This window comes from Thrips palmi, unplaced genomic scaffold (assembly GCF_012932325.1).
Source record: "Thrips palmi isolate BJ-2018 unplaced genomic scaffold, TpBJ-2018v1 HiC_scaffold_17, whole genome shotgun sequence".
NCBI lineage: Eukaryota > Metazoa > Arthropoda > Insecta > Thysanoptera > Thripidae > Thrips > Thrips palmi.
This window is the reverse complement of record NW_023144626.1, coordinates 3,067,830-3,094,308: the sequence shown is the minus strand read 5'-3', so window position 1 is coordinate 3,094,308 and position 26,479 is coordinate 3,067,830. Positions and strand designations below refer to the sequence as shown.

The 26,479-nt window shown below is 59.2% G+C and overlaps 1 protein-coding gene across 1 annotated transcript in view; it reads right to left on the bottom strand.

Annotated features, from left to right (window-relative positions):
- Positions 1 to 26,479, bottom strand: part of LOC117643950 (hemicentin-2-like) — a 105,774-nt gene that overhangs the window by 63,392 nt on the left and 15,903 nt on the right. Inside the window, exons 2-3 of the mRNA XM_034383137.1 lie at positions 17,139 to 17,347; positions 10,264 to 10,374 (exon numbers count right to left, since the gene is read on the bottom strand). Coding sequence (XP_034239028.1) covers positions 10,264 to 10,374; positions 17,139 to 17,347 — 320 coding nt within the window. The remainder of the gene's footprint in view (positions 1 to 10,263; positions 10,375 to 17,138; positions 17,348 to 26,479) is intronic.

The window sequence follows — 26,479 nt, the reverse complement described above, 5'->3', positions numbered from 1 at the left end:
GCTGTGCCAGCCTCACACAGCGAGGCTGTGCCAGCGCCCAAACAGCGAGGCTGTGCCAGCGTAAAACAGCGAGGCTGTGCCAGCTCACACAGCGAGGCTGTGCCAGCGTCAAACAGCAAGGCTGTGCCAGCGTCAAACAGCGGGGTTGCCAGCGTCAAACGCGGGCTGTGCCGGCGTAAAACGCGAGGTTTGGGGCCAGCGTCAAACAGCGAGGCTGTGCCAGCGTAAAAACACGAGGCTGTGCCAGCCTCACACAGCGAGGCTGTGCCAGCGTCAAACAGCGAGGCTGTCCCAGCCTCACCAGCGAGGCTGTGCCAGCGTAAAACAGCGAGGCTGTGCCAGCGTCAAACAGCGAGGCTGTGCCAGCGTCAAACAGCGAGGCTGTGCCAGCCTCACACAGCGAGGCTGTGCCAGCGTAAAACAGCGAGGCTGTGCCAGCGTCAAAAGCGAGGCTGTGCCAGCGTCAAACAGCGAGGTGTGCCAGCCTCACACAGCGAGGCTTTGCCAGCGTCAAACAGCGAGGCTGTGCCAGCCTCACACAGCGAGGCTTGCCAGCGTCAAACAGCGAGGCTGTGCCAGCGTCAAACAGCGAGGCTGTGCCAGCGTCAAACAGCGAGGTGTGCCAGCCTCACCAGCGAGGCTGTGCCAGCGTAAAACAGCGAGGCTGTGCCAGCGTCAAACAGCGAGGCTGTGCCAGCCTCACACAGCGAGGCTGTGCCCGTCAAACAGCGAGGCTGTGCCACCCTCAAACAGCGAGGCTGTGCCAGCCTCACACAGCGAGGCTGTGCCAGCGTCAAACAGCGAGGCTGTGCCAGCGTCAAACAGCGAGGCTGTGCCAGCCTCACACCGAGGCTGTGCCACCCTCACACAGCGGGGCTGTGCCACCCTCACACAGCGAGGCTGTGCCAGCGTCAAACAGCGAGGCTGTGCCAGCGTCAAACAGCGAGGCTGTGCCAGCGTCAAACAGCGAGGCTGTCCCAAACCTCACACAGCGAGGCTGTGCCAGCGTCAAACAGCGAGGCTGTGCCAGCCTCACACAGCGAGGCTGTGCCAGCCTCACACAGCGAGGCTGTGCCAGCCTCAAAACAGCGAGGCTGTGCCAGCCTCACACAGCGAGGCTGTGCCAGCCTCACACAGCGAGGCTGTGCCAGCGTCAAACAGCGAGGCTGTGCCAGCGTAAAACAGCGAGGCTGTGCCAGCGTCAAACAGCGAGGCTGTGCCAGCCTCACACAGCGAGGCTGTGCCAGCGTCAAACAGCGAGGCTGTGCCACCCTCACACAGCGAGGCTGTGCCAGCGTCAAACAGCGAGGCTGTGCCAGCCTAACACAGCGAGGCTGTGCCAGCCTCACACAGCGAGGCTGTGCCAGCGTCAAACAGCGAGGCTGTGCCAGCTTCAAACAGCGAGGCTGTGCCAGCGTCAAACAGCGAGGCTGTGCCAGCCTCACACAGCGAGGCTGTGCCAGCCTCACACAGCGAGGCTGTGCCAGCGTCAAACAGCGAGGCTGTGCCAGCCTCACACAGCGAGGCTGTGCCAGCCTCACACAGCGAGGCTGTGCCAGCGTCAAACAGCGGGGCTGTGCCAGCGTCAAACAGCGAGGCTGTGCCAGCGTCAAACAGCGAGGCTGTGCCAGCCTCACACAGCGAGGCTGTGCCAGCCTCACACAGCGAGGCTGTGCCAGCCTCAACAGCGAGGCTGTGCCAGCGTCAAACTGCGGGGCTGTGCCAGCGTCAAACAGCGAGGCTGTGCCAGCCTCACACAGCGAGGCTGTGCCAGCGTCAAACAGCGAGGCTGTGCCAGCCTCCCACAGCGAGGCTGTGCCAGCCTCACACAGCGAGGCTGTGCCAGCGTAAAACAGCGAGGCTGTGCCAGCGTCAAACAGCGAGGCTGTGCCAGCGTAAAACGCGAGGCTGTGCCAGCGTCAAACAGCGAGGCTGTGCCACCCTCACACAGCGAGGCGGGCAGCCTCACCAGCGAGGCTGTGCCAGCGTAAAACAGCGGGCTGTGCCAGCGTCAAACAGCGAGGCTGTGCCAGCGTCAAACAGCGAGGCTGTGCCAGCCTCACACAGCGAGGCTGTGCCAGCGTAAAACGCGAGGCTGTGCCAGCGTCACACAGCGAGGCTGTGCCAGCGTCAAACAGCGAGGCTGTGCCAGCCTCACACAGCGAGGCTGTGCCACCCTCCCCAGCGAGGCTGTGCCACCCTCACACAGCGAGGCTGTGCAGCGTCAAACAGCGAGGCTGTGCCAGCGTCAAACAGCGAGGCTGTGCCAGCGTCAAACGCGAGGCTGTGCCAGCGTCAAACAGCGAGGCTGTGCCAGCCTCCACAGCGAGGCTGTGCCAGCCTCACACAGCGAGGCTGTGCCGCGTCAAACAGCGAGGCTGTGCCAGCGTCAAACAGCGAGGCTGTGCCAGCGTCAAACAGCGAGGCTGTGCCAGCCTCACACAGCGAGGCTGTGCCAGCGTAAAAAGCGAGGCTGTGCCAGCGTCACACAGCGAGGCTGTGCCGCCTCACACAGCGAGGCTGTGCCAGCGTCAAACAGCGAGGCTGTGCCAGCGTCAAACAGCGAGGCTGTGCCAGCGTCAAACTGCGAGGCTGTGCCAGCGTCAAACAGCGAGGCTGTGCCAGCCTCACACAGCGAGGCTGTGCCACCCCACACAGCGAGGCTGTGCCAGCGTCAAACAGCGAGGCTGTGCCAGCGTCAAACTGCGAGGCTGTGCCAGCGTCAAACAGCGAGGCTGTGCCAGCGTAAAACAGCGAGGCTGTGCCAGCGTCAAACAGCGAGGCTGTGCCAGCCTAACACAGCGAGGCTGTGCCAGCCTCACAAGCGAGGCTGTGCCACCCTCACACAGCGAGGCTGTGCCAGCGTAAAACAGCGAGGCTGTGCCAGCGTCAAACAGCGAGCTGTGCCAGCGTCAAACAGCGAGGCTGTGCCAGCCTCACACAGCGAGGCTGTGCCAGCCTCACACAGCGGGGCTGAGCCAGCGTCAAACAGCGAGGCTGTGCCAGCGTCAAACAGCGAGGCTGTGCCAGCGTCAAACAGCGAGGCTGTGCCAGCCTCACACAGCGAGGCTTTGCCAGCGTCAAACAGCGAGGCTGTGCCAGCCTCACACAGCGAGGCTTTGTCAGCGTCAAACAGCGAGGCTGTGCCAGCGTCAAACAGCGAGGCTGTGCCAGCGTCAAACAGCGAGGCTGTGCCAGCCTCACACGGGAGGCTGTGCCAGCGTCAAACAGCGAGGCTGTGCCAGCGTCAAACGGAGGCTGTGCCAGCCTCACACAGCGAGGCTGTGCCAGCGTCAAACAGCAAGGCTGTGCCAGCGTCAAACAGCGAGGCTGTGCCAGCGTAAAACAGCGAGGCTGTGCCAGCGTCAAACTGCGAGGCTGTGCCAGCGTCAACAGCGAGGCTGTGCCAGCGTAAAACAGCGGGGCTGTGCCAGCGTAAAACAGCGGGGCTGTGCCAGCCTAACACAGCGAGGCTGTGCCAGCCTCACACAGCGAGGCTGTGCCAGCGTAAAAAGCGAGGCTGTGCCAGCGTCAAACAGCGAGGCTGTGCCAGCGTCAAACAGCGAGGCTGTGCCAGCGTCAAACAGCGAGGCTGTCCCAGCCTCACACAGCGAGGCTGTGCCAGCGTCAAACAGCGAGGCTGTGCCAGCGTCAACACGAGGCTGTGCCAGCGTCAAACAGCGAGGCTGTGCCAGCGTCAAACAGCGAGGCTGTGCCAGCCTCACACAGCGAGGCTGTGCCAGCCTCAAAAGCGGGTGTGCGAGCGTCAAACAGCGAGGCTGTGCCAGCGTCAAACAGCGAGGCTGTCCCAAACCTCCCACAGCGAGGCTGTGCCAGCGTCAAACAGCGAGGCTGTGCCAGCGTCACACAGCGAGGCTGTGCCAGCCTCACACAGCGAGGCTGTGCCAGCGTCAAACAGCGAGGCTGTGCCAGCCTCACACAGCGAGGCTTTGCCAGCGTCAAACAGCGAGGCTGTGCCAGCGTCAAACAGCGGGGCTGTGCCAGCGTAAAACAGCGAGGCTGTGCCAGCGTCAAACTGCGAGGCTGTGCCAGCGTAAAACAGCGAGGCTGTGCCAGCGACAAACAGCGAGGCCTTGCCGGGTCAAACAACGAGGCTGTGCCAGCGTCAAACAGCGAGGCTGTGCCAGCCTCCCACAGCGAGGATGTGCTAGCCTCAAACAGCGAGGCTGTGCCACCCTCACACAGCGGGGCTGTGCCAGCGTCAAACAGCGAGGCTGTTCCAGCGTCAAACAGCGGGGCTGTGCCAGCGTCAAACAGCGAGGCTGTGCCAGCCTCACACAGCGAGGCTGTGCCAGCGTCAAACAGCGAGGCTGTGCCAGCGTCAAACAGCGAGGCTGTGACACCTCCCACAGCGAGGTGTGCTAGCGTCAAACAGCGAGGCTGTGCCAGCCTCACACACAGGCTGTGCCAGCGTCAAACAGCGAGGCTGTGCCACGTCAAACAGCGAGGCTGTGCCAGCGTCAAACAGCGAGGCTGTGCCAGCGTCAAACAGCGAGGCTGTGCCAGCGTCAAACAGCGAGGCTGTGCCAGCGAAAAACAGCGAGGCTGTGCCAGCCTCACACAGGGGGGCTGTGCCAGCGTCAAACAGCGGGGCTGTGCCAGCGTCAAACAGCGAGGCTGTGCCAACCTCCCACACGAGGCTGTGCCAGCGCAAACAGCGAGGCTGTGCCAGCGTCAAAAGCGAGGCTGTGCCAGCCTCACACAGCGGGGCTGTGCCAGCGTCAAACAGCGAGGCTGTGCCAGCCTCACACAGCGAGGCTTTGCCAGCGTCAAACAGCGAGGCTGTGCCAGCGAAAAACAGCGAGGCTGTGCCAGCGTCAAACAGCGAGGCTGTGCCAGCGTCAAACTGCGAGGCTGTGCCAGCGTCAAACAGCGAGGCTGTGCCAGCGACAAACAGCGAGGCCTTGCCAGCGTCAAACAACGAGGCTGTGCCAGCGTCAAACAGCGAGGCTGTGCCAGCCCCCCACAGCGGGGATGTGCTAGCCTCAAACAGCGAGGCTGTGCCAGCCCACACAGCGAGGCTGTGCCAGCGTCAAACAGCGAGGCTGTGCCAGCGTCAAAACGAGGCTGTGCCAGCGTCAAACAGCGAGGCTGTGCCAGCGTCAAAAGCGAGGCTGTCCCAGCCTCACACAGCGAGGCTGTGCCAGCCTCAACAGCGAGGCTGTGCCAGCGTCAAACAGCGAGGCTGTGCCAGCGTCAAACAGCGAGGCTGTGCCAACCTCCCACAGCGAGGCTGTGCCAGCGTCAAACAGCGAGGCTGTGCCAGCGTCAAACAGCGAGGCTGTGCCAGCCTCACACAGCGAGGCTTTGCCAGCGTCAAACAGCGAGGCTGTGCCAGCGTCAAACAGCGAGGCTGTGCCAGCGTCAAACAGCGAGGCTGTGCCAGCCTCAAACAGCTAGGCTGTGCCAGCCTCACACAGCGAGGCTGTGCCAGCGTCAAACAGCGAGGCTGTGCCAGCGTCAAACAGCGAGGCTGTGCCAGCGTCAAACAGCGAGGCTGTGCCAGCGTCCAGGGCCGCCGGAAGTACTTTCTGGTGGGGGGGGGGCGAAATTTTTATGAAAAATTGTTGGGTTGCCTACCGTTAAGGGGCAACACCCAATACGGTTTAGACTTCTCTAATAGTGTTCCAAATCTAGCGAGCGAAGCGAGCTTAAAGCGAAAATTCACACATTTCTAGACTTTAACACAACTTTTGCCATTTTTAGAGCTTAATCACACGCTTTATTGGTGGGCGAAGCGAGCCAAACGGCAAAATAATGGAGGAAAATTAAGAAAACCTGCGAGCGAAGCGAGCAAGAAGCCAAAAATCAAAGAATTTGCGACTTCGCTATATTTTTTTCTCTATTTCGAGCTCAAAATGGCACTTTAGTGTCCCCCCCACCAGATTTTGGGGGGGGGGGGGCAAGTCCCCCCCCCCCCCCCCCCCCGCACCCCACTTCCGGCGCCCTTGAGATCTGTGAGGAGCCCGTTAGGTTAGGACTGGTTGGACCATTATGTTTGATTATAATATCTGTCGAGAGTAGGGTAACATCCGTCGCGAGTAGAGTAAGATCTATCCCGAGCCCGTTAGGTTTGGTTAGGATTGGTTGGACAGTTTAGATTTAGAATATTAAGTAGCCTTCCGTCGATGCAAGGAAAACCCAACCCAACCAACCCGACAACGGCATCTGCCCTATGACGTCTGCCATTTGGGGGAGTACATTATCCCTAGGGACCAAGTACTCCCCTGCTGGTGGGGGAGTACACCATCCCTAGGGCCAATGTACTCCCCTCTCAAGAGAGGGGGAGTACCTTCACTCTAGGGATAGTGTACTCCCGGGGGAGTACACTATCCCTAGGGTCAATGTACTCCCCCCCTCTCGAGGTAGGGGAGTACACTATCCCCAGGGATGGTGTACTCTCCCTAAGGGGGGAGTACATTGTCCCTAGGGATGGTGTACTGGGGAGTAACTCAATCCGGGGAGTAGGATATCCCGCTTACACCGGCACGCCGAGCCCGGCACGCCGAGCCGAGGCAAGGGGTTGCACAGATTGGCCTTGCACTACCCAATCCATTGCTCGAAACCGTGAAACGACACGCCTCGAAGTCCGGATGCGTTTCCCGGTCTGGCGCTTGTGCTGACATAACAGGACCCTCCTCTATAAGTTATCAACTGCCGAAAATGTCCAGTCGAATTATGCAAAGTGGGTTGTTTTAGTCGTATTGTCGGGGATTCAATTTCTTTTCAATCTAAAAAAAAAAAGTTGTTTTTTTTTCAAATAAAAAACCTGGATTGATAGTCCATTTATGGATGTGTTTTGCAATGTCAATTCTTCGACGTAGATTCAGAGCAGGACAACAAATACCGTATCGAGAACCTTCCCCGCCCCTTTCGCGCCGCGTCGACACAACATTTGGCTGGAGAAAAAAAAGGGGGGCAGGCTTTGCCGTTCTGCTTTGATGCCATGCTTTGATGGCCGCCGTTATAGCACGCTCTTGTTAGGCCCATCGCGTCTCGTCGCGAAGTCTGGGGCGACCTTCCTTTTGCTGCACGCGCCCCGCCCCGCCCCACCCCGCCCCGCCCCGCCCCGCCCCGCCCCGCGCGTACAAAGGTGACTTGGTTATCACGTCGCCGACATCAGGACGTGTAACGGTCGTCTAGATAACTGGATGGCACCGTTTGTTTTCTCCGCGCTCTTTCCCGCCTTTATTTGCTCGCTTTCTTTCTAGTTTTTGTTGTTGTCTCGCCTTCTTGGCCGCGGAAGCCAGACTGAACGCGCTTTACGGCGCTTCTTGTAGATTTCGCTAAACAACGTTTCTTTTCCCATCAACGTGGCCTCGTTCCCGCCGCATGTAAATTTCTCCGGAACGGGTGCGCTCCGCTCCGCCTGGAACTGACCGTGAACCGGAGCCCCGGAGCCCCGGAGCCACGCTGCCCGTTCCGGTTTGGCGCGGGGCGTGCCGGCGTGCCAGAGACAGTCGCCATCGCCGCGCCGTCCCGAAGCCCTGGCCGTCTGCAAGCGAATCTTAATCCGACCACTTGCCCGCACCCTCGTTGGCGGGTCGCCGCTGACCTGCCGAGTAAGCAGCTTGGCAGTGTGGCGTCATACACCCTCGCCGCCGGCCCTGCCCTCCAACAGCGTTTCCCTATCGCACGGAATCCGATTTCACTTGAGTGTTAACAAGCTTGTTTCATTGTGCTGAGTTTGTCGGGCTGCCGGCCTGGTGCGAGATGCGAGCTGATTCGATTCAGCGGCCGCTTTTCCTGTTGGTCAGGAACTAGAGGCTGGAGTGGAGCAGACACCAACTCTTTCCAAGTTTTTTCTTTTCTGTGCCGATTGCTTCAGTTTCGTGTAAGGTAAGAAGAACCCATAGAGCTTCGTGTGTGTGATGTCTAAGCTTGCTAGACACGCATTTGTTTCGTCTTCTGCAGCACACACTGCCTCTCCTGTTGCACACATGTCACGACTGTCGGGGTTCATCTGCTTTAATCTCGCAACTTGGATTTGACGCGACAATGTCGTCTAGCAGAAGCCAACGAAACAAGACGGAGCAGACAGTGCCCCTTGCATTTCCCAGTCATACCCTTCGACAGGGCCGGACTGGCTAAGTCAGGGCCCCGGTCGCAGTGTGACGTCAAGGGCCCCCTTTTCCGATATGCGTACATTGTTTTAAATTTACTAGCCAGGGGAGGGTAAGCCGTGTTTGGTGACTTTGGGCGGCCACTGTGTCCAATCTAGTTGACGTAAAAGGCCTCCCTCGACGCCCTAGAATTCTTATGACCCTACTCTTTCATGCCCTGTATCGGGAAGACGTTGACCACAACGATTTTGCCTTTGACCGCAACGATTTTGGGACCAAAGTTGGTCAAAAAGTGGTCGAGTCTCGGAAATTTGCTGATTTGCTGACTTTGGGCGGCCACTGTGTCCAATCTAGTTGACGTAAAAGGCCTCCCTCGACGTTCTAGTATTCTTAAGACCCCACTCTTTCATGCCCTGTATCGTGAAGACGTTGACCACAACAATTTTGCCTTTGACCGCAACGATTTTGGGACCAAAGTTGGTCAAAAAGTGGTCGAGTCTCGGAAATTTGCTGATTTTGCTGACTTTGGGCGGCCACTGTGTCCAATCTAGTTGACGTAAAAGGCCTCCCTCGACGTTCTAGTATTCTTAAGACCCCACTCTTTCATGCCCTGTATCGGGAAGACGTTGACCACAACGATTTTGCCTTTGACCGCAACGATTTTGGGACCAAAGTTGGTCAAAAAGTGGTCGAGTCTCGGAAATTTGCTGATTTGCTGACTTTGGGCGGCCACTGTGTCCAATCTAGTTGACGTAAAAGGCCTCCCTCGACGTTCTAGTATTCTTAAGACCCCACTCTTTCATGCCCTGTATCGTGAAGACGTTGACCACAACAATTTTGCCTTTGACCGCAACGATTTTGGGACCAAAGTTGGTCAAAAAGTGGTCGAGTCTCGGAAATTTGCTGATTTTGCTGACTTTGGGCGGCCACTGTGTCCAATCTAGTTGACGTAAAAGGCCTCCCTCGACGTTCTAGTATTCTTAAGACCCCACTCTTTCATGCCCTGTATCGGGAAGACGTTGACCACAACGATTTTGCCTTTGACCGCAACGATTTTGGGACCAAAGTTGGCCAAAAAATGCGCTTGATTTGCCGAAATCATGCGTAAAATCGGCAGAAATTTCGTGGAATACCAACAAAATCTCGCGGAATCCGGCATAATTTTGACGCAAAATTCTGCGAAATCTTGAGAAATTTTCAAATGGGTACCCCTTTGATTTAAGTACGTAAATAGTTAAAGACCGCGACTTTGCCGCGGCCAAGAAGGCCCCGCGGTGGAAAGGCCCCGTGGCCCGCGGCCGAAAGGCCCCGCGCTTCGCGCGAGGCCCCGGGCGCGATCGCGCCCCCGCGGCCCGGGCCAGTCCGGGCCTGCCCTTCGACAAAGCGCTGCCTTGAGAGGCCACTCCAGTCCGCGGCGATTCGCAAACAATTCCCCACACACGTGCGCACACCATAACAGTCTAATCGGATGAGCGCTAAGCCCTGCTTTTGTACGCCGCCGCCCTTTCAACACCGGAACAGCAGGGGAAGAAATTGCGCCTAATATCCTCGTTGAAGGGGAGGGCTTTGCACCGCCTTGCACGAAATGTCAAAGGCCACATCGACACGCAGGACAGTCACGGCAGTCTCGCCCGAGTGGCGGCTTCTTCCTCCCAGACAGTGTAGGTACTCGTTCAAAGTGGCGGCCGGCCGCGCACCCGCCAGTCTCGTCGTGACGAAACCCGACACTCAATTGAACCACTTTGCGGCCCTTCACGCGAGCAGCCTTTCATTCCCTGCGATGTTGACCCCCCCGGCGAGCACAACAACCACACCGCTGCGAAAAGGAACTCGCAGTGAACCTCACATATGCGCCATTGGGGCCGCCATTCGGAGCGCCGCGCCCTCGCTCCACGTCTTCCTGTCTCTCTCTTTCGCTGCCTGAATGCGTTTTCATTTCGCCTCACAACTTTATCCCACACCTCGGCCTCGCTCCTTTGTTCGCGTAACCGGAAACGGTGCAGCCGACGCTGCCTACGCTGCAGAGAGAGAGAGAGAGAGAGAGAGAGAGAGAGCCGCTTCGATTTTGAGCGCAGTGCGCCGAGGCACGCGAGACCGCGCCGGGCCGGGGATAAGGGGATAGGGGCGTTTGCTCTTTCAATAAACCGAACGGCAACTCGCCGCTTCGCGTTGCACTCACCTCCTCGGACCTCGCACTTGAGCACCAGGTTGTCCCCCTCCAGCAGCGGCCCGATGCTGGCGTTCACCTTCTTGCCAGAGACGTCGTACACGGCCATGGAGTGCGGGGGCACTGCAACAGAGAGAAGGAAGCGTCAAGGCAAGACCACCGCACCGCAAGATGACGCCGCCAGGAGCCTCTCAGATATGAGGCGGCCGCCCGTTACAACAACAAACAACAACAACAAAGGCCCTCGTAAAGCGACCCCAGCCACCCTGACGTAATTAAGGTAGTTCGCGCGGGGCATACCAGTCAAGCGAGAGTTGAAATTTTAAAATTTGGTTTCCAGACCTTAAAAAAATTACAAACAGGTCCCATTCTATTTTTAACTTAGAATTAAATTCGTTTGGCCCATCTAGGCAGCGGCAAAGCGAAGAAATGAATTTTAACTCTTAATTTAGTTGTGCACTTGACTCCAGTGTCGGCTGCTAAAACCGCAATTTTATGTCTTTTCTCACAAATAAGTCCGGTGACGCTCTATTTTCTCTCTTTCATTTCGTAAAGTGACTGAAAATACTATTGAAGGTATGCTTTTTATCGGTTTGACTTTACTCCAAGCATTTTAAAAATGAAATATACCGGGTTCGGATGGGCAACATAACCCTACTCCCATAAGCGGCAATGCTATTCTCGGCTACTTTTAATCGCGTATTAACACTGATTTTGCCCGGTGACCGGGTTTGAAACTTTGCAGGCGATTAAGTCACTATCTTAGGAGCCTACTCTCAAATTTTCAACTCTTTGTGTTTACAATAGCGTGGTCGCTCGAACTACCTTAAGTAGACTTTCTTTATTTTTTATTTAACCGCCCCCCCGGACGCGCGCCACCCGACACCGTCGCGACACCGTCGCGACACCGCCTCCGCGCGGTGACGTCACCTCCGTCAAATCGCGGCGCTGTGCTCGCGAAGTCCGTGGCGGCGCTCCTCATTCTGACTCCTCGTCAAGTCCGGCGGCACGCTCGCACAGTCCGTCAAACGCCTCGCAGCACGACAAAGAAGCAACGTCTGAATAAACACACACTACAGGCTGTACGGGACTGCGGCACACTCATAGTTCGCATCGGAAGAAGACTTCCCTCCCTTTCTCATGAATAAAACAGAGCTTTATGCACATATATAATCGTTCGGAAACTCGGTCGCTCCACTTTCTTCCAGGACAGGGGCCTGCATGCATATCTGCCGGGGATAGCGGGATTTCGGAGCATTTTCGCGCCTTTGCGGCCGGGCCGGCGCGGGCAGGGCCTCGCCTCGGCACCGGGACAAACAAACACTTTCATCGGGGGCTCCGAGATGCGGCCTCTCGCGGGACTACCATTTCCAAAGTGGCAACATGCATTCGCCCTCAAAGGCAAGCTTGTCTGTCTACTGGAATTTTGAGGACAAAACGAAGAAATTTCTGCTATGGCCGGTAAATCTCTAGAGATTTTAATGTCATTAACAGCACTGGATTCATTTGTGATAGAATATTAAAAGATAAAAACTTGTCGAGTACGTAAAATATTTGGAACACTCTCGTGAAGCGAAAAACCCGCGGGTAAAAGTAGACTGCTCCCTCTCTATATCTGGAATGTTTCGAACTCGTCAAAGAGCCACAATCGGTCCGACCTGCCAGGCAGGCAGGCAGGCAGGCAGCGTGGCGGTGGCGATTCACCCTCCACTCCACTGCGAGGTGACTTGATGCCGAGATGGATTTCGCAGCCAGTTTGCCCCTCATTACCAGCAGCGAGGCCCCCCCCCCCTTCCCTCTCTCGGAACCAGCCTGCCGGCCATTGTTCGCTGGTTGTTGTCTTTGGGCTTTTGGCCCGCCGCCGCCCACGGTGGACAATCACTTTTGAGCAACTTGGCGCGCCGGGCGCCCAGGTCCGGGAGGGAGGGATCCCCATTTTCAGCGAGAAAGACAAGGAGGACAAGAAAGAGGGCGTGAGGGATATATGACTGGAAAAAGTTTTGGCCTGTCCGCCACGACACTGCTGGGCCACGCAAATTGCTTCTTATCCCCGGCGAACAAAGGGCCCCCACTGTACAATGATGCCGCGGACATTGTGCCAAACAATGCACCGATACAGTGTACACGGCCAGGCACTGCCGCGCCTCCGGCCATGCCTGACCCGTCTCCGCGGCCTAACAGTGGCGGAGGAGCCCCCGCGCAGTTGGGACCCTCTTCACTCTTCCCCGCCCTGGCCGTGCCGCGCCGCACCGTGCCGTGCCGAGCCCTGCCGTGCCGCGCCGCGTTGTCAACGTGAATCCTCGAAGAAAGATTAATCGTCTAATTACACCAGCGAGGCAAGTCCTGCTACCTCGTCGCTCCGTCTCCCTCGCACGCCCCAGGCCCGCGGGACGCGCCACGAGTGCGAGAGAGACGGAGAGACTCTGCTCGGGAGCAGCCCGCGCCGGCGGGAGTCATAACTTGAATACAGGTGCACTGGGTAATTGAGTTGGCCGGGATGGGCCCACCAGCACGCGTCGTACCTGTTGACGTTTTCTAGTGGCGGACAAATGAAGGAGCCTGCCTCGAAAGGCTTGCTGAAGGCCGAGCCAGCGCAAAGCGGCGCAAAGCCCCCCCCCCCCCCCCCCCCGACGCGACACGGGCTGGCGTCCCCCTTCCCCAACTTCTCGGAAGGACTCAAATTTAGCGGCCGTGGACACGGCAATCCTGTAATTACGAAAGCCATGATCAGGTGGCTGCCGGAACACGGCTGTTTTGTCCTCCTCCTGGAACGGAGCACTTCGGTGAACGGTTTTGTTCGGCGTACAATGGACCCACAGACCCTGAAAAGTGAGTTATCGACCAGGCACATTTCCAACCGTAGTGGATCTATGATCGTCTTGCTACTGAGAGAGTTGCTTCTACAAAAATACCCGCCTGGTCCTGAACCTCACTCCGAACGGACATTGCTGGACTTCTCCAACCACAGCCTTCGGCTTTGCCGCGACAGGCCGCGACAGGCCTTGAGACGTCCGGGCCGCCCTGGCGGAGGCCGCCGAGGCCTCCAAGGCCGAGACAGAAATTACAGAAGCCCCCGGACTGACTTGGACCGACGTGTGTCTGTCGTATATCTTTGTGGCGACGTCCCCTGTCGCTGGGGCTTATCCCTCCCGGACGCCGAGAGGACCTAATCGGAGACATGCCGTGGCTGCGGCTGTACAGCGGAGTGTGGCCGCAGAGTCGAAGAGGTCACCAATGTCAAAAGACCGGGATTTGGTCCAACTCTGGAGAAAAAAAAAATCAGCCATCGTTGACAAATGTCTACATACCTTGAAAACGCATTTAAGCGAGCGACAGCCCACCAACAATATCGCCGAGTCAACGTGAGATCCGCCGGGTCCTCCTCACCACCACCTTAAAAGGGCACCCGCTTTCTTCCTTCCCTCCTGCATAAGAGATTTGCCGCCAAATCCCTGCGGCCGGAAAGACAACGCTCCCCCCCTCCCCTCCGCGGAAAATAATTCGAATCGCCACACGCGTGTTTCTCCAAACAGCCGCAAAGTGGAAGAAGCTGCATTTTATCCCTCTGCCTCCCCTCTTCCGCCGTGGGAAGAAAATGTGGCAAGAAGGGTTGGCTGAGATAGGGCGCAGGATGAAGAAAAAAAGAGCTGCTTTTGCTTTAGAGGGATTACCACGCTTTCGCTGCACGGCTGGCTGTCACTTGCCGCGACCTTCCCCCTCCCCCTCCCCCTTCCACGCCACACACTCGCACAAGGATTTATGAAGGCGCGCAGGTGCCTTCCATGCCCTCATCGACAGCTGCTATGGCGGAGGCCAAAAAGGTGTGCGCCTGTGTGCGCGTGTATGTGGCGTGTGTGTCCGTGCGGGCGTGCGTGCGTGTGTGTGCGAGTGCCAGCACAGTCAGGTGACGGAGGTAGGCCCGGAAGCCTGGGGGGGCTGGGCCGGGCTGGGCCGGGCCAGGCAGGATGACGGGGTGTATAAGATCGAACCTCATACCACGCGCTTTACACGGACGTCCCAGCGTTCCCTTCAGCAGCATCTATCGCACGTACACACGCACTCTCTCACACGCACATGGAGCATCAGCCAGCACGCAGAGGCCAGGTTTATAAGGGTCAAGTCCATTCCACCCGTTTTTCAATTTTTTTAAAAAAACATTTGATGTATGCAACCTCGTGCTATTTAGGCCTCGGGGCGGGACGGGGCACACAGCCCACAGTGGAGCCACGTCAGACAAGAGGACTCACCGCAAACACTTTGGAAGTCGCGGGGCTTTCCTTTCCATCGGTGCCGAGCCGTGCCGTGCCGTGCCACGCCGAATTGAGCCGCGCCGAGCCGCGCCGAGCTCACAGCTGTGATTGCGGGGAAAGTCTAATGCTTGTTACCTACGCCGCGGAAAGCGCCACAAAATACATTTATGAATTCAATCTGACGGGATTTAAAGTTCGGGGCGACCGCGGCGGTTGGCGGCACTGGAGGACAAGGCAAGGCCGCGGGGCGCGCCGCGAACGTGCTCCAATTCCTTTTTCGCCCAGAAAGTGGCAGCAGTGGCGTGGCCGGGAACTTGTTCAACACTCGTATTTTTGTCCTGTTTCGTTTGTCCGTTTGGCAATAACCGTTTTATCTGTTTGTTTTTTTCCAAGGCCTGCCTAAATAATAGGGCCTGCGTCCGGTCAAGAGGGGGTCGCGGCGAAGCAATAACCGACCCGGCAGTGGAACGACATGGCCGGGCGCTGCACCGCAATGCACTGCCATGCACTGCAATGCAGTAATGAGGAAAACGAGTGCCTGTTTTTTCGCAGCTACACTGCAGGGAGTACAGGGGCGGCTCAAGGCCAGTGGGGCGGGCGGGCACGCCCCTTCGGGGGGCTGCGGCTTGTTTCGCCAGACTCCGAAGTATCGCTCTGTCTCTCTCGCACCCCCGCGGGACGCCCCAGAGAAACGGAGCGACCAAACGGTCCTCCGGAGTCCTGCAATAACCCACTTAATTAGATTCCCCGCGTGTATCGGCTATATCGGCCGAACGCTTCACTCGCCACACGTTAATTCGGCGGTGCGGCTGGCCGAGGCTTATCACTAGATAAACGAAACTTGACCCGCCCATCACTAATTTCAGTCCTTGCGGCATCACGAGCTAAACGCCAAAGCCCATCCCACGCCGGGCGCAGGTACACTTGCTAAAAAAAAGCACACCACACGATCCATAAAAAAGCAACATTGAATTGTCACTGTCACAAAGCCCTAAAAAATAAATCGCTCGGACAAAATTCAGTTTCAGGGGTGCGCGAGTGCCTTCCAGACCCAAATAAATCATTTGGCTTCCCGCACGCAATCTACCCCTCACACGAACGAACAAAAAATAAAATTGCACACACACACTCACACAAACACAAAGACACACACACACACTCACACCAGGCGAAATCAATCCCCGGCACCTTTCATTCGCTCAATCTCGCAGTGGACGCGGGGCGGGGTTGGCGGGGTTGGCGGGGTCGACGCGGCGGTCACTTTATCAAGGCGTCGGCGTCCTTCCCCGCGTTTTGTGACGACCATAAAGTCACGCGGAGAGAGAGAGAGAGAGAGAGAGAGAGAGAGGGAGAGAGAGGGAGAGAGAGAGAGAGAGAGAGAGAGAGAGAGAGAGAGAGAGAGAGAGAGAGGGAGGGAGAGAGAGAGATTGGGAAGCGACACGGTGCGTACAGGTGTGCCTGAGGCGTGCGGCGTGCATTAGCTTTACGGTCGCCCGGATATCCAGTGGCGTGGCGTTGCGGGACGGGACGGGACGGGACGGGACGGGACGGGACGGGACGGGACGCCCTTCGCTTTACGCGCCCAGCCTGGCATAGCCACGCCCTGCCGCGCCCCGCCGCACGCGTCGCGCTTCCGTTTTACGGGATTCTCCCTTCCGAATCTTGTCTTCATTCTCCGCTTTGCGCGCCTCGGCGCGTGACGTCACCCCCCCCCCCCTCCGTTTTCACTCTCGCCGCGGTGGCGCCTTACGCGCAGCACATGCATTTAGAGCGGCCGCATTACAATTACGTGATCTACACTCCCCGTGCGCGGCACCGCCAAGACAGGCGGGCAGACACGCCCGAAAAAGTGCGACCCCGTCCCGAGAGAATACCCGCGACGGCGGGGGTTTTCTCAGCGAGAGGATTCTATTTCTACAATGACAATACGCGTGTTGCTCCAGACCAACGTTCGGCCCAGGAAACACGTTTTTTGTGGTCCCGCGAAGCAGACAATGCTCCGACGAATCTGCGCCGAGAGTAGTTGGACCAACAAGACCACCACGGCTCCTCGATACCCCAAATAAATATGCACCTCCACAAGAGGGTCTCAACTTTGAGCTCAACTTTTCTCTCCACAGATTTCTATAAAGGCACCTATATCTACCTCCGATGCCCATGGTTTAGAGCGATAAAAGGATGAATTTCCGTTTTTTTTTTAAGTGTTCTCTTTTAAACTCCCTTTAAAGAGGATTTTCAAGTATTTTTTTCGTCGGCGTACATCCACTTTGGGTCACGTCCTTTTCAAGAGTGGACGAGCGTTTAGCCGGCGCCGTGGAACGGAGCCAAAATTTGTACACTTTTGCAGCGTCCTTCTGGCCCTCGTTGCCCCGCCCCGCCCCGCCCCGCCCCGTCCCGCCACGACGTGGGAGGCAAATACGCGCCGCTCTTTCCGATATTTTGCGGGCCGCGGAGGTAATGCTAGGCCTCGTGTCCAAAAGAGGATTGGGGCGAAGGGGCCGGCCAAGGTCGCGGGGCTGCTTGCAGGCTCTAACGGCATCAGCAGACACGTGAACAGTTTCTCTCGCAGTTTTTTAACCTTGTTCGTAGTCGGCTGAGACTTCTTCGGCTTCAGCAGAGGTCGAGGGCGCGCCTTACCTATGACGGTGAGGTTGACCCTGCTGTTCCTGGTGGCCGAGTTGGAGAAGTCGGCGCGGCAGCGGTACACCCCCGCGTCGTCCAGCACCACGCCGTCCACGGTGAGGGCGGCGGGCCTGGAGGACGCCGAGAAGTGCGCCCTGGGGCCCAGCGCCTTGGCGTCCGACCACGTGAGCGCCTCGTCGAAGGTGCGGCCCCGCACGTCGAACCTGCAGAACGGGAGGAAGGATTATTGCAAAACTACACTGCGAATTTGACGCAAGCTGCTGGGAAAATAAATCACTGCGAGAGACACGCATTTTCGGCTAGGTTCCGGCGGGGTCCGGCTGCTGGTGAACACTTGGAGCCAAGCTCGGCGCTTTTCGTGACGCGTCAGCGGGTTTTTTCTCTCTCTCGGTCTCCATCTGGCTCGCTCCTACGCCCCCTGCTAAACAAGATGACACTGCCTGGCGGCCTGGCGGCGCCGTGGCGGTGTCTTACAGGCAGCCTTCTCGTCCCAGCTTGCCCGTCCACCTGTCCGCCCTGTCCGTCCTCCTTGGCGTCACCGTCGCAGAGACCCGTCCTGGCAGCTCGCCCCGGTCCTACCCAGAGGCCCTACCCAGCCCCAGCAGGCCACTCCGGGCTGCGATCGCTCCTACAGTGCAGCCAGACTAATTTGATGAAGCTCCTGCTCGACTGTGGTGCATCAGGCACCCGGAAAAGCAGTACAGTCGCGATGCGTCGCTCTCCAGGCGGGACTCCGTTCCCGAGGTTAAACGAACCCCTCGAACCGTCGGGATGGTTAAAACGACCGTAGATTGATCAGCGTGGACGGAGCGCTGGTTTGTGCAGCAGCCACTGTGCAGCAACTGCAAAAAGTTCCATTCCATTACAAGCCAGTTGCTCAAATTTTACATCAACCCAGACATAATTTTTTTGGCCGGTTGTGGGACTGAGACCTGCATTTTGGCGCAAAAAGGGAATGAGGCGGACTCGTACGGCAAATCGTACGGCACTTGGGGACTCGATTAAGATTCTCCCTCCAGTGGTGGGCCGCGGCCACCGGCGGCCACGGTAACCGTTATCATAAACCTTTATCGCCTCGAGTGACTGGTGCGAGAGGGAAGGCGCTGCCGACGGAGAAAGAGAAAGAGAGAGGGAGAAGCCCGATTCCCCCGGCGAAGAGCACCGCGAACCCGCTGCGGCGCCGTGCTGCGTGCTTGTGACAGGTTATAGGCATTTATTGCTGCAAATTTATTCACGGGAAAGAATGAAAAATTTTGCTGGGTAAAGGAAACGACTTTAAGAAAGGGAGATGTTCCAACAGGGCGGTGTGGCAGCGGCAGTCATCCGCCTGACGGATCAATCTACCAAGTTTGGGACACGGCAGGGCGTGGCGCGGCGTGGCGCGGCGTGGCGTGGCGCGGCGTGGCGCGGCGTGGCGTGGCGTGGCGTGGCGTGGCGTGGCGCGGCGTGGCGCGGCGTGGCGTGGCGTGGACTTGGGGCTGAGCGAGCCCCGGCCTCGGCCCCGGCCGTCTCGCACCCTGAGACTTTAAAGCTGGGGACACTCGGCGCCCCGCACGGCCACGGCGAGGCGAGCCGAGGCCAAGGCCGGAATGGAGGTGGCTCAGTGCGACGGATTAACAAGGAAAGAGAACAAACTTGACCGGCGACTTCCTCGGAGTTGGATCGCGGCGCCGCCATCTTTCCTTCAGCCCCGTACAGAAAAAAAAGAAGGGGGAGGAACACCGAGATGTGTGGTACACTGTGAAACGGTCACTGATCGGAAGAAAAAGCAATGTTTCGAGTCGAAATATAGGGCATTTGTAAATGCGTGAAACAAAGAGGATATTTTGCCGAAAACGGAGGCACGATTTCGAGATTCGACTTCGGCTTCGTGGCGAAGGGAGGCCGGCGAATAGGCCGAAGCGCGGAGCCGAAAACCGGGAGGGGAACCGGTTAGGCTTCCGGGGATCAAAAAGGATAGCAGGAAATAGAGAAACAGGGAGGGGGCATGAATAGAGGTAGGGACATCAACATTCAAACGACTAATCTCTCAATTTGAAACGGGAGGGCCGTGAGCGAGGGTCTAGGGGCTTAGGTGTGCGGCGGGAGTTGAGGTTGAAGGTTAGGTGGGAGGGGGAGGGGGGATCCAAGGGGTTCCGCAACAAGGCAGGGTGGGGCGGGGCCGCCAGCCCCAAGTAGTCATCATGTAAACATTTTCGGTCAAAAGCGAGGAAAACAGATGACACAGCTACGCGGCTTCCGAACGGTGCTTGTCGCCCGCGGATATGCCCCATGAGTGCGAAAGAGACAGAGCGACGAGAGCACTGTGAGAGAGTAAACAGGAATGCCGCCAAGTCAATAACTCCTCTCTGATTTACAGTGTGGCGATTTGATGAACGCTGCACCGTGGCCGTCGTCCTGGACGTCCTGGCCATGAATAAAGCGCGCCAATAGCAAACAAAACAAACAAAACAGGGAAACGGCGACGCATTCTTCGCTGCCTTGCATGCTTTGCATGTACACTGTGCGCCGCGGAAAATGGAGCGCCGCCTTTCCAAAAAAGGACCGCAAAAAGGGAGCTAACGTCATCAGCCGGCCGATGCGGCCGTCTCTGTCGCACCCACGGGCCGCGACGGGCGGGTGCGACAGAGACAATCGCGCGCGGCGCCTTGCGCAGCCTCGCGCAGCCTTGCGGGCACGAAGCGGACGAAGCGACACGAAGCGACACGAAGCGAGCACGCCGACGGAATGAGCGATCAGCAGCGGGACGGGCAAGGCAATGTCCATTCAATGACGTCATCCAATGACGTCATGCACCTTATTACGCGAGGCGGGCCGATAAAGTAAGTTCGGGAGGCGGGGCGGGCTCATCCAATGAGCGGACGTGTCGGGGCGGCATTGAAAACAACGAGAGAAAAATAATAGAAAGAAGGAGGGAAGCGAGGCTAACGCACTAGCAAACCAAATTGGCTAAGTACGTGACACACATTTTTAAGCGCGGCAGCATCGCGAGGCAGGAAATGAATGTAATGAAAGGAAAGTGGACGGGCGGCAAGAAGATTCGTCGCCGCCGTGGGCCGATGGTACCGAGGTACAGCCATCGCGCGATGGTTGAACACCCGGTAGGCCGCACGTCGGGTACATTCATCGCGCGATAGCTGTACCCTCTTCCAATCGGATTAGACACAGTGGCTGCCTGAACTCAGCCCAAAGAACGATTTCTGCTTCTTTGTCGCCGTTTTGGCCAACTTTTTGGCCTGCAGCAAGCTCCAGGCGGGCTAAGCGTCCGTTCGCGAGCAGCGGGCCATGTCGCGGAGCCCCGCGGTGCAATCTATCCTCCGCCTTCTCTTAATTATAGAGCAGGAAAGGGCGCCGAAAGGGAGCAAGAAGAATGGCAGGGCGCCGCTTTTGCCTGTTTTGCCTGCTTTGGCCGCCTTTGGCCGCTGCTGCACTGTGCAGTGCCGGCAGTGCACTGCGAGTGAGTGGCGACTTCAAAGGCGCCATCAGCTCGGCAGAGCAGCGCGCCAACGACTCTCGTTTAGACGAGTGGCCGCCCGGCCGGGCCCGGCTCGTCTAGCGCTGCATTTGACACAGCGATGGCCGCCGCACCTCGCACTACGCCTTTGTTTTGCCGGGGAATGTTCCCTCGCTCCTCAACTCCCCGAAGAGCGATGCTATTTTCCGGATCAGCGGCGTTTTGCTCCGTATACAACGCCGTCAGCACGCCCTGCCCCGCCCTGCCCCGCCCCGAGGAAGGGCTCTGGAAGCAGCCGAGCCCGGCCGAGGCAGCCAAGGCGTGCCAAGGCGCCGAGCCTGCACTGCAAACAAGCCGCTCGCCCGGAAACGCCCACGCATGCTGGCTTCAGTTAGCAGCTGCCGCGTCACCTTGCGTGGGACGGAACGATCCATAACCAGCGCTCGAGGCCGGTCCGGGCGGGAGCAACTAGACTCGTTTGGAGCTCTGTAAGGGACCGGAAATAGAACTCTAACCCAACACGTGCCAACTCGGTGGCCCGCCACTGGGTGACATCATGGGTTCGATTCGACCTCTCGAAATTCGTCTCGAGTTATTCTTAAAACGGTCTCCTGCTCCACTACACGGCATGACCAAGAAATATGCGAAATTCAGCTCCGCTTTCGGTGAAGTCCATTCACAGAAAACGTTGATGAAAGGTATATTTTGGTCCCTTAGGGCCTTGATCGTCACCGCCGAGGCGAGAAATGGCAATCGCAGGCAACGGCGGTGTAAGCCGGGAGATACAAGATGTGGGAAGCTGAGGGATTTTCTCGCAGCCGGAGCGATTTGCCTTATTCGAGTCGAATATTGAAGTGAACCAAGGACAAGTGCAGCCACGTACACAAACAAGAACACACGCACACACACACAAACGGAAGCGTTACGCAGGCAGGTACCCAGGCCAGGTGCGCGCCAACAGGCACACCACTGTAACCCCATAAACGCACACACATGCAGGTAGGACCTGCGTTCAATCTGGCTCACGCACATACACACTGTAAAAAATACTCCCGCCGCAAACTACCCCCGAATCCGTCCCCGTGAGCACACACAATGGTGTAGTAGTGCGTGCGCGTTCGCGGTGTGTCTCCCCGAATATACATTCTCGCGCGGGCAAATCGTTTCTCACATCGACACGTTCTTACTACACACCGCGGCGGGGCTGCGCGCGTGCCTTGCTGGAATTTTTTTTGTCCTCCCTTTTTTCCGGGGGAGGGGGAGGGGTGTCTGTGCGGCGACAAGGCAGCGAACAAGGAATAGAAAAGCCTGCAGGCGCCTTGCTATTGTTTCCACCAAGTTTTCTCGTGTGCGCCGTGGCTGTGTCGACAGTGTGCCGACCAGGTACGCTGACGATGACGGTGGCACTGCACCAACGCCAGGTGGCACACACACACACACACACACACACACACAGCACGCACACACACACACACGCACGCATACGCACGCACACACACACACACTCACAGCACGCACGCACGCACGCACACAGAGACCACGGCGCACAATATGCGTATTGTGCAAGAAAATATGTGACCTTAACACACGAAAGGCGCGTAGGGCCATTTCCCCCATTTTCCCCGCCCGCTGCGGCCCGGCCTATATATATGTTTAGCGCTCGGACTTGGAGTCGGACAGAAAGGTTTCGTTCTATTTCGGGGCGGGCGGCCCGAGGCTACGACCGCCATTATGCTAAACGCGTGTGTGGCCTGGAGGCCCTGGAGGCCCTCTGGAAGGACCGCCTTGACGCAGCGCCGCGGTCCAGCGCCGCGGTCTGCGGCCGGACAGCAGGCTGATTCCGAGAGTCGTCGCGCTGTCTCTCTCGCACTCATGGAGCGTCCCTCGTAGGTGCGAGAGAGACAGCGCGACGACTCTCGGAATCAGCCTGCAACGGCCGGCCGCGCTGCAGGTCGCGCCCACACCGCAAATTCGCCTCGCCGCAAAGTTTCGCACCTGACGCGGCGACCGCCTGCGGACCGACTGCGTCGACGTCGTCGCTCTGTTTCTCTCGGAGCCCTGCGAGGGGACGCCTCACGAGTGCGAGAGAGACAGAGCTTGCCGCGGAGGGGTCCTCGAAGACCGCTTCGATCTCATCGGGACGCCGGAAAGAAAGGAGGGAGGGAGAGGGAATGCTCAGTTCTGAAATCCCATTACGGTGCCGCACTATAAACGGGGCCCTCCCCGCCCCCTCCCCCAGCGAGTGTGATTACAAGCAGGGGAAAGAAATAAGCCAGGCCTTTAGGACCGCGCCGTGCCGCCGTGCAGCCGTGCGCCGCAAACCTTACCTGGAGCGGCACGGCGCGGCACGGCACGGCACGGCCGAAAGGGCAGCATCCCTTCGTCGCCGCTTTATTACCAGCCTCGGACGGCACCGAGGCAACCGAGGGGCACGGGGCCGAAGGGCTGCAGGCAGGCCGCGCGCCGCGCACGCGGCAAATCAATTTTCCCCCCACACCCTTCCCCCTTTCCCCTATCCTAGCCCCCTCGCCAGTTTGTGCTCATAACCACAAAATCCGAACGCATTGTCACGTCCTGGTTTTGGCTCGCGCCCCCACGGCCCCACGGCCCCACGGCCCCACGCAGTGCACGCCGCCCCCAATCCTCGCACCTCAGGCCGGTCCCGAGCCCGCCGCGCCACGCCGCTACGCCCCGCGGGGCGCCGCCAGGCTGGAGGGGCCCTGGAGGGGCCTGGGAGGGGCCTGGGAGGGGCGTGGGGTGGAAAGCGATGGGTGCAGCCACCCAGAGAAAGAAGGGGTGGTGGCTGTGCCTGCTGTGGCGGCGCCCTATTCATACACAGAATCAAGATCAAACCCGATTGACGCCGGCACAGTGGAGCAGCGTCCTCTGGCAGAAAAAAATTAACAACACCAACAGTGGCTCTACACTGGTAAAACTAAAGCGCAACTTTGCCCCTTGGTTCAAGCGGAACTTCATTTTGAACGCCTCATAAGCGTAAGCCACAGGATTTTTGGTGTCAAGCGTACAAAAAATATAGAGCCATCTATAGTATGCTACTTGAACCCAACGCGCAGACTTTGAAGGCAGGCGTGTAGTTGCGCTACCAGTGGTTGTTTTCACTCCCACACCGACAACAACTACTTGGGGCCATGTGCCCATGTTGGCCCATGTGGGCTGCGAGATTGGCGATTATTCACGGGGCGATTGAGAGGGCCGGCAGGCTGCTGCTGCGTCCGCGCAGAGTCGCGCTGTCTCTCTCGCACTCGCGGGGCGCTCCGTGGGGGTGCGAGAGAGACAGCGCGAGGTTCGGCCCGCCGGGCCTGCCGGGCCCCAGCTGGGGCGCGGCGAAGAGAGTGCAAAGGGACTGGCGTTCTCTTGGCCCTGTCTGGAGGGTCCTCCGTCGTGGGGGCGGTCCTCGGTGGTCCTGGTGTCCTTGTGGCACTGTGTCCACAGGTGTCCTAACCCAACTCACCACGTCGCCCCGCCCCGCCACGCCCCGCCCCGCCAAGCAAAGTGGTCCACCGCGAGGCGGCGCCGCGCCGTGGCCGCGCTGCGGTTTGGACGTATAGGCTGCCCCGGGCGACGAGGCTAGGCGAGGCTGCCCCCTGCCCCTACCTCAACACCTCCACCCGCGGGACTCCTCGCCTCTTCCTTCCCGGCGCGGCGGCACGGCACGGCCAGCTTCATTTGCAATAAACGGGAGAAAAATAAACTTTTAAAGGCCCCGCAAAAGCAGCTCTTCCTTTCTAGGGATTCCCCTTTCCCGTCTAGTCCTCGACGCCGAGAGGGTCTTTCACCGAGGCGCAACGTCTTAAGGACCTTCACGGTGGGGTGGGGCGGGGCGGGGCGGGGTGGGGTGGGGTGGGGTGGGGTGGGCCACGGGAAGGCGGGCTGAAGCCCCGCCGCTCTCTTCCAGTCTTCCAGCCCAGAAGCCCTGCAGGGCTCCTGGAGCGTGGCCGGAGCACTTCTGGAGCGGCGGCCGGGCAGCCCGAGCAGGCAGGCCAGGCAGGGCGGCCCAGCCCGAGCAGGCAGGCAGCCGGCCAGGCTGATAAGGCATACAGGGATGATGGGGGTGGCTGGCTCGGGCTGGCTGCGGCGTGTCCGGTCCGGCACAGCTGTGACTGCGGTCCCAGGGGTAGCCTCATCCATGCACAGGTGACTTGGGACAATCCCGGCGGCCGGGGCGCGGGGCGCGGGGCGCGGGGCGGGCAGCGAGCTGACTCCGGACGCCGCCGCCGCCTCCCTCGCACTCAGGGGGTGCGACAGAGAGAGATCGAAGAAGCACGCGCGGCCCCCGGGGCCTCGGCCTCGCAAGGTCGGGGACCCGTCCGGCAAAAACAAGCGAGATAGAATCGCGCTATCTCTCTCTATCTTGCGAGGGTCGCGGCGGTCGCGGCGGTCGCCGGCACGGCAGCATCAACACCCCGCCGGGCACCGCCGGGCCTCCCAAATGCTTCATTTCACAATAATTAAACAAAAATACGGCGAAGCTGCAATTAAAACGGAGCGACTGCCAGTCTGGCGGCAGCGGGGGCTCCGCGACGGCAGGGTGCATGGGGGCGGCGCGGGGCGGCGAGGCAGAAAGGGGTGGAGGGTCCAGGAGGACGCCCGCCACCCCGAAATCAGTGCGTCGTGAATTATGTGGGGATGAGCAGAGATTAAGTAGGGGTGAAGTTATGACCGCCGTGAGCCGCGGCCCCTCGCAATGCCAAGCACCCTGCCCCTCCCCCTCCCCCCGGTGGCCTCAGGAGGGCGCGGTGCGGCGCGGCGCGGCGCTGCGGGACGCACCTCTCTGCCGATCCTTGCGGCTCTCACTTAGCGAGGTTATGCTCGCTTCTTGCGACCAACTTCACTAACGACCCTGCCTCCCTCGCCGTGCACCCGCCCCGCCTCGCCACGCCACGCCCCGCCCCACCCCGCCCCGCCACGCCCCGCCCCGCCTCGCCCCGCCCCGCCCCGCCGGGCCACGCGCCGCGCGCACGGGTCCGTCCCACTACTTTGCCTGCACGAAGGGACGAAAATTGTGTTTTTTCCTTCTTGGCGCGGCGCTTCGCTTGGCTTCGCTGGCTTCGCTGCGCCACCCACGCCCGTTTCTCACTCCAGGTACAAGTTTTACAAAGGGCGTGCAGTGCAGCGCGCAGGGCGCAGGGCAGGGCAGCGCGGGGATGAGTTCCAGTCGTTTATTTGCCCCCGGCGACTTGCCGGAGCGAACGGCGTCGCCCGCGATGAGTTCACAACTCGAGCCAAAGTCAGCGAAACGCAGTCAGCGCCGCGCCCTCGACACGCCGAAGGCCTTCAGTCCAGCATCACCCTTTTCGGAAAACACTCGGGCAGGAACTTGTTTTCTGAATTTTGTTTGAGTCAGGTTCACTGATGATGGCACACGTCTACTTCGGCGCTCCGCGGCTGAGTCAAAGCCAGCCCGCGGGCCAAAGCCAACCAGTGTAGGTACCACCTAATGGCATCCCAGCCAAACGGCGCGGAGGCATTCCGTCAACGCACTCGCTCCCTGCGGACTGCTCCCGAACGGCACTCTGTCTCTCTCGCACCGATACGGGACGCCCCATGAGTGCGAGAGAGACAGCGAGTGTAAACCTGGAGCAGTCGATTCGGAATCGTGGAGTCAATTACAGCAACGACACGTGAGAGCGTTCGGGCGTCATTAGTATGATAAAACGCCAACCTGGAGTCGTTTTCGTCGCTCTGTCTCTCTCGCGCCGAGGCGGGACGCCCCGTGGGTGCGAGGGAGACAGGGCGACTCTGGAGGCCTGGAGGCTTGGCTGGAGAGGCGAGGCGCCAACACCGCGGTGCGCGAGCAAAACTTGGGCAAAACCGGGGAAGTTCCGCGCCATCGGATACGACCTCACTTACTTCGCTCGGT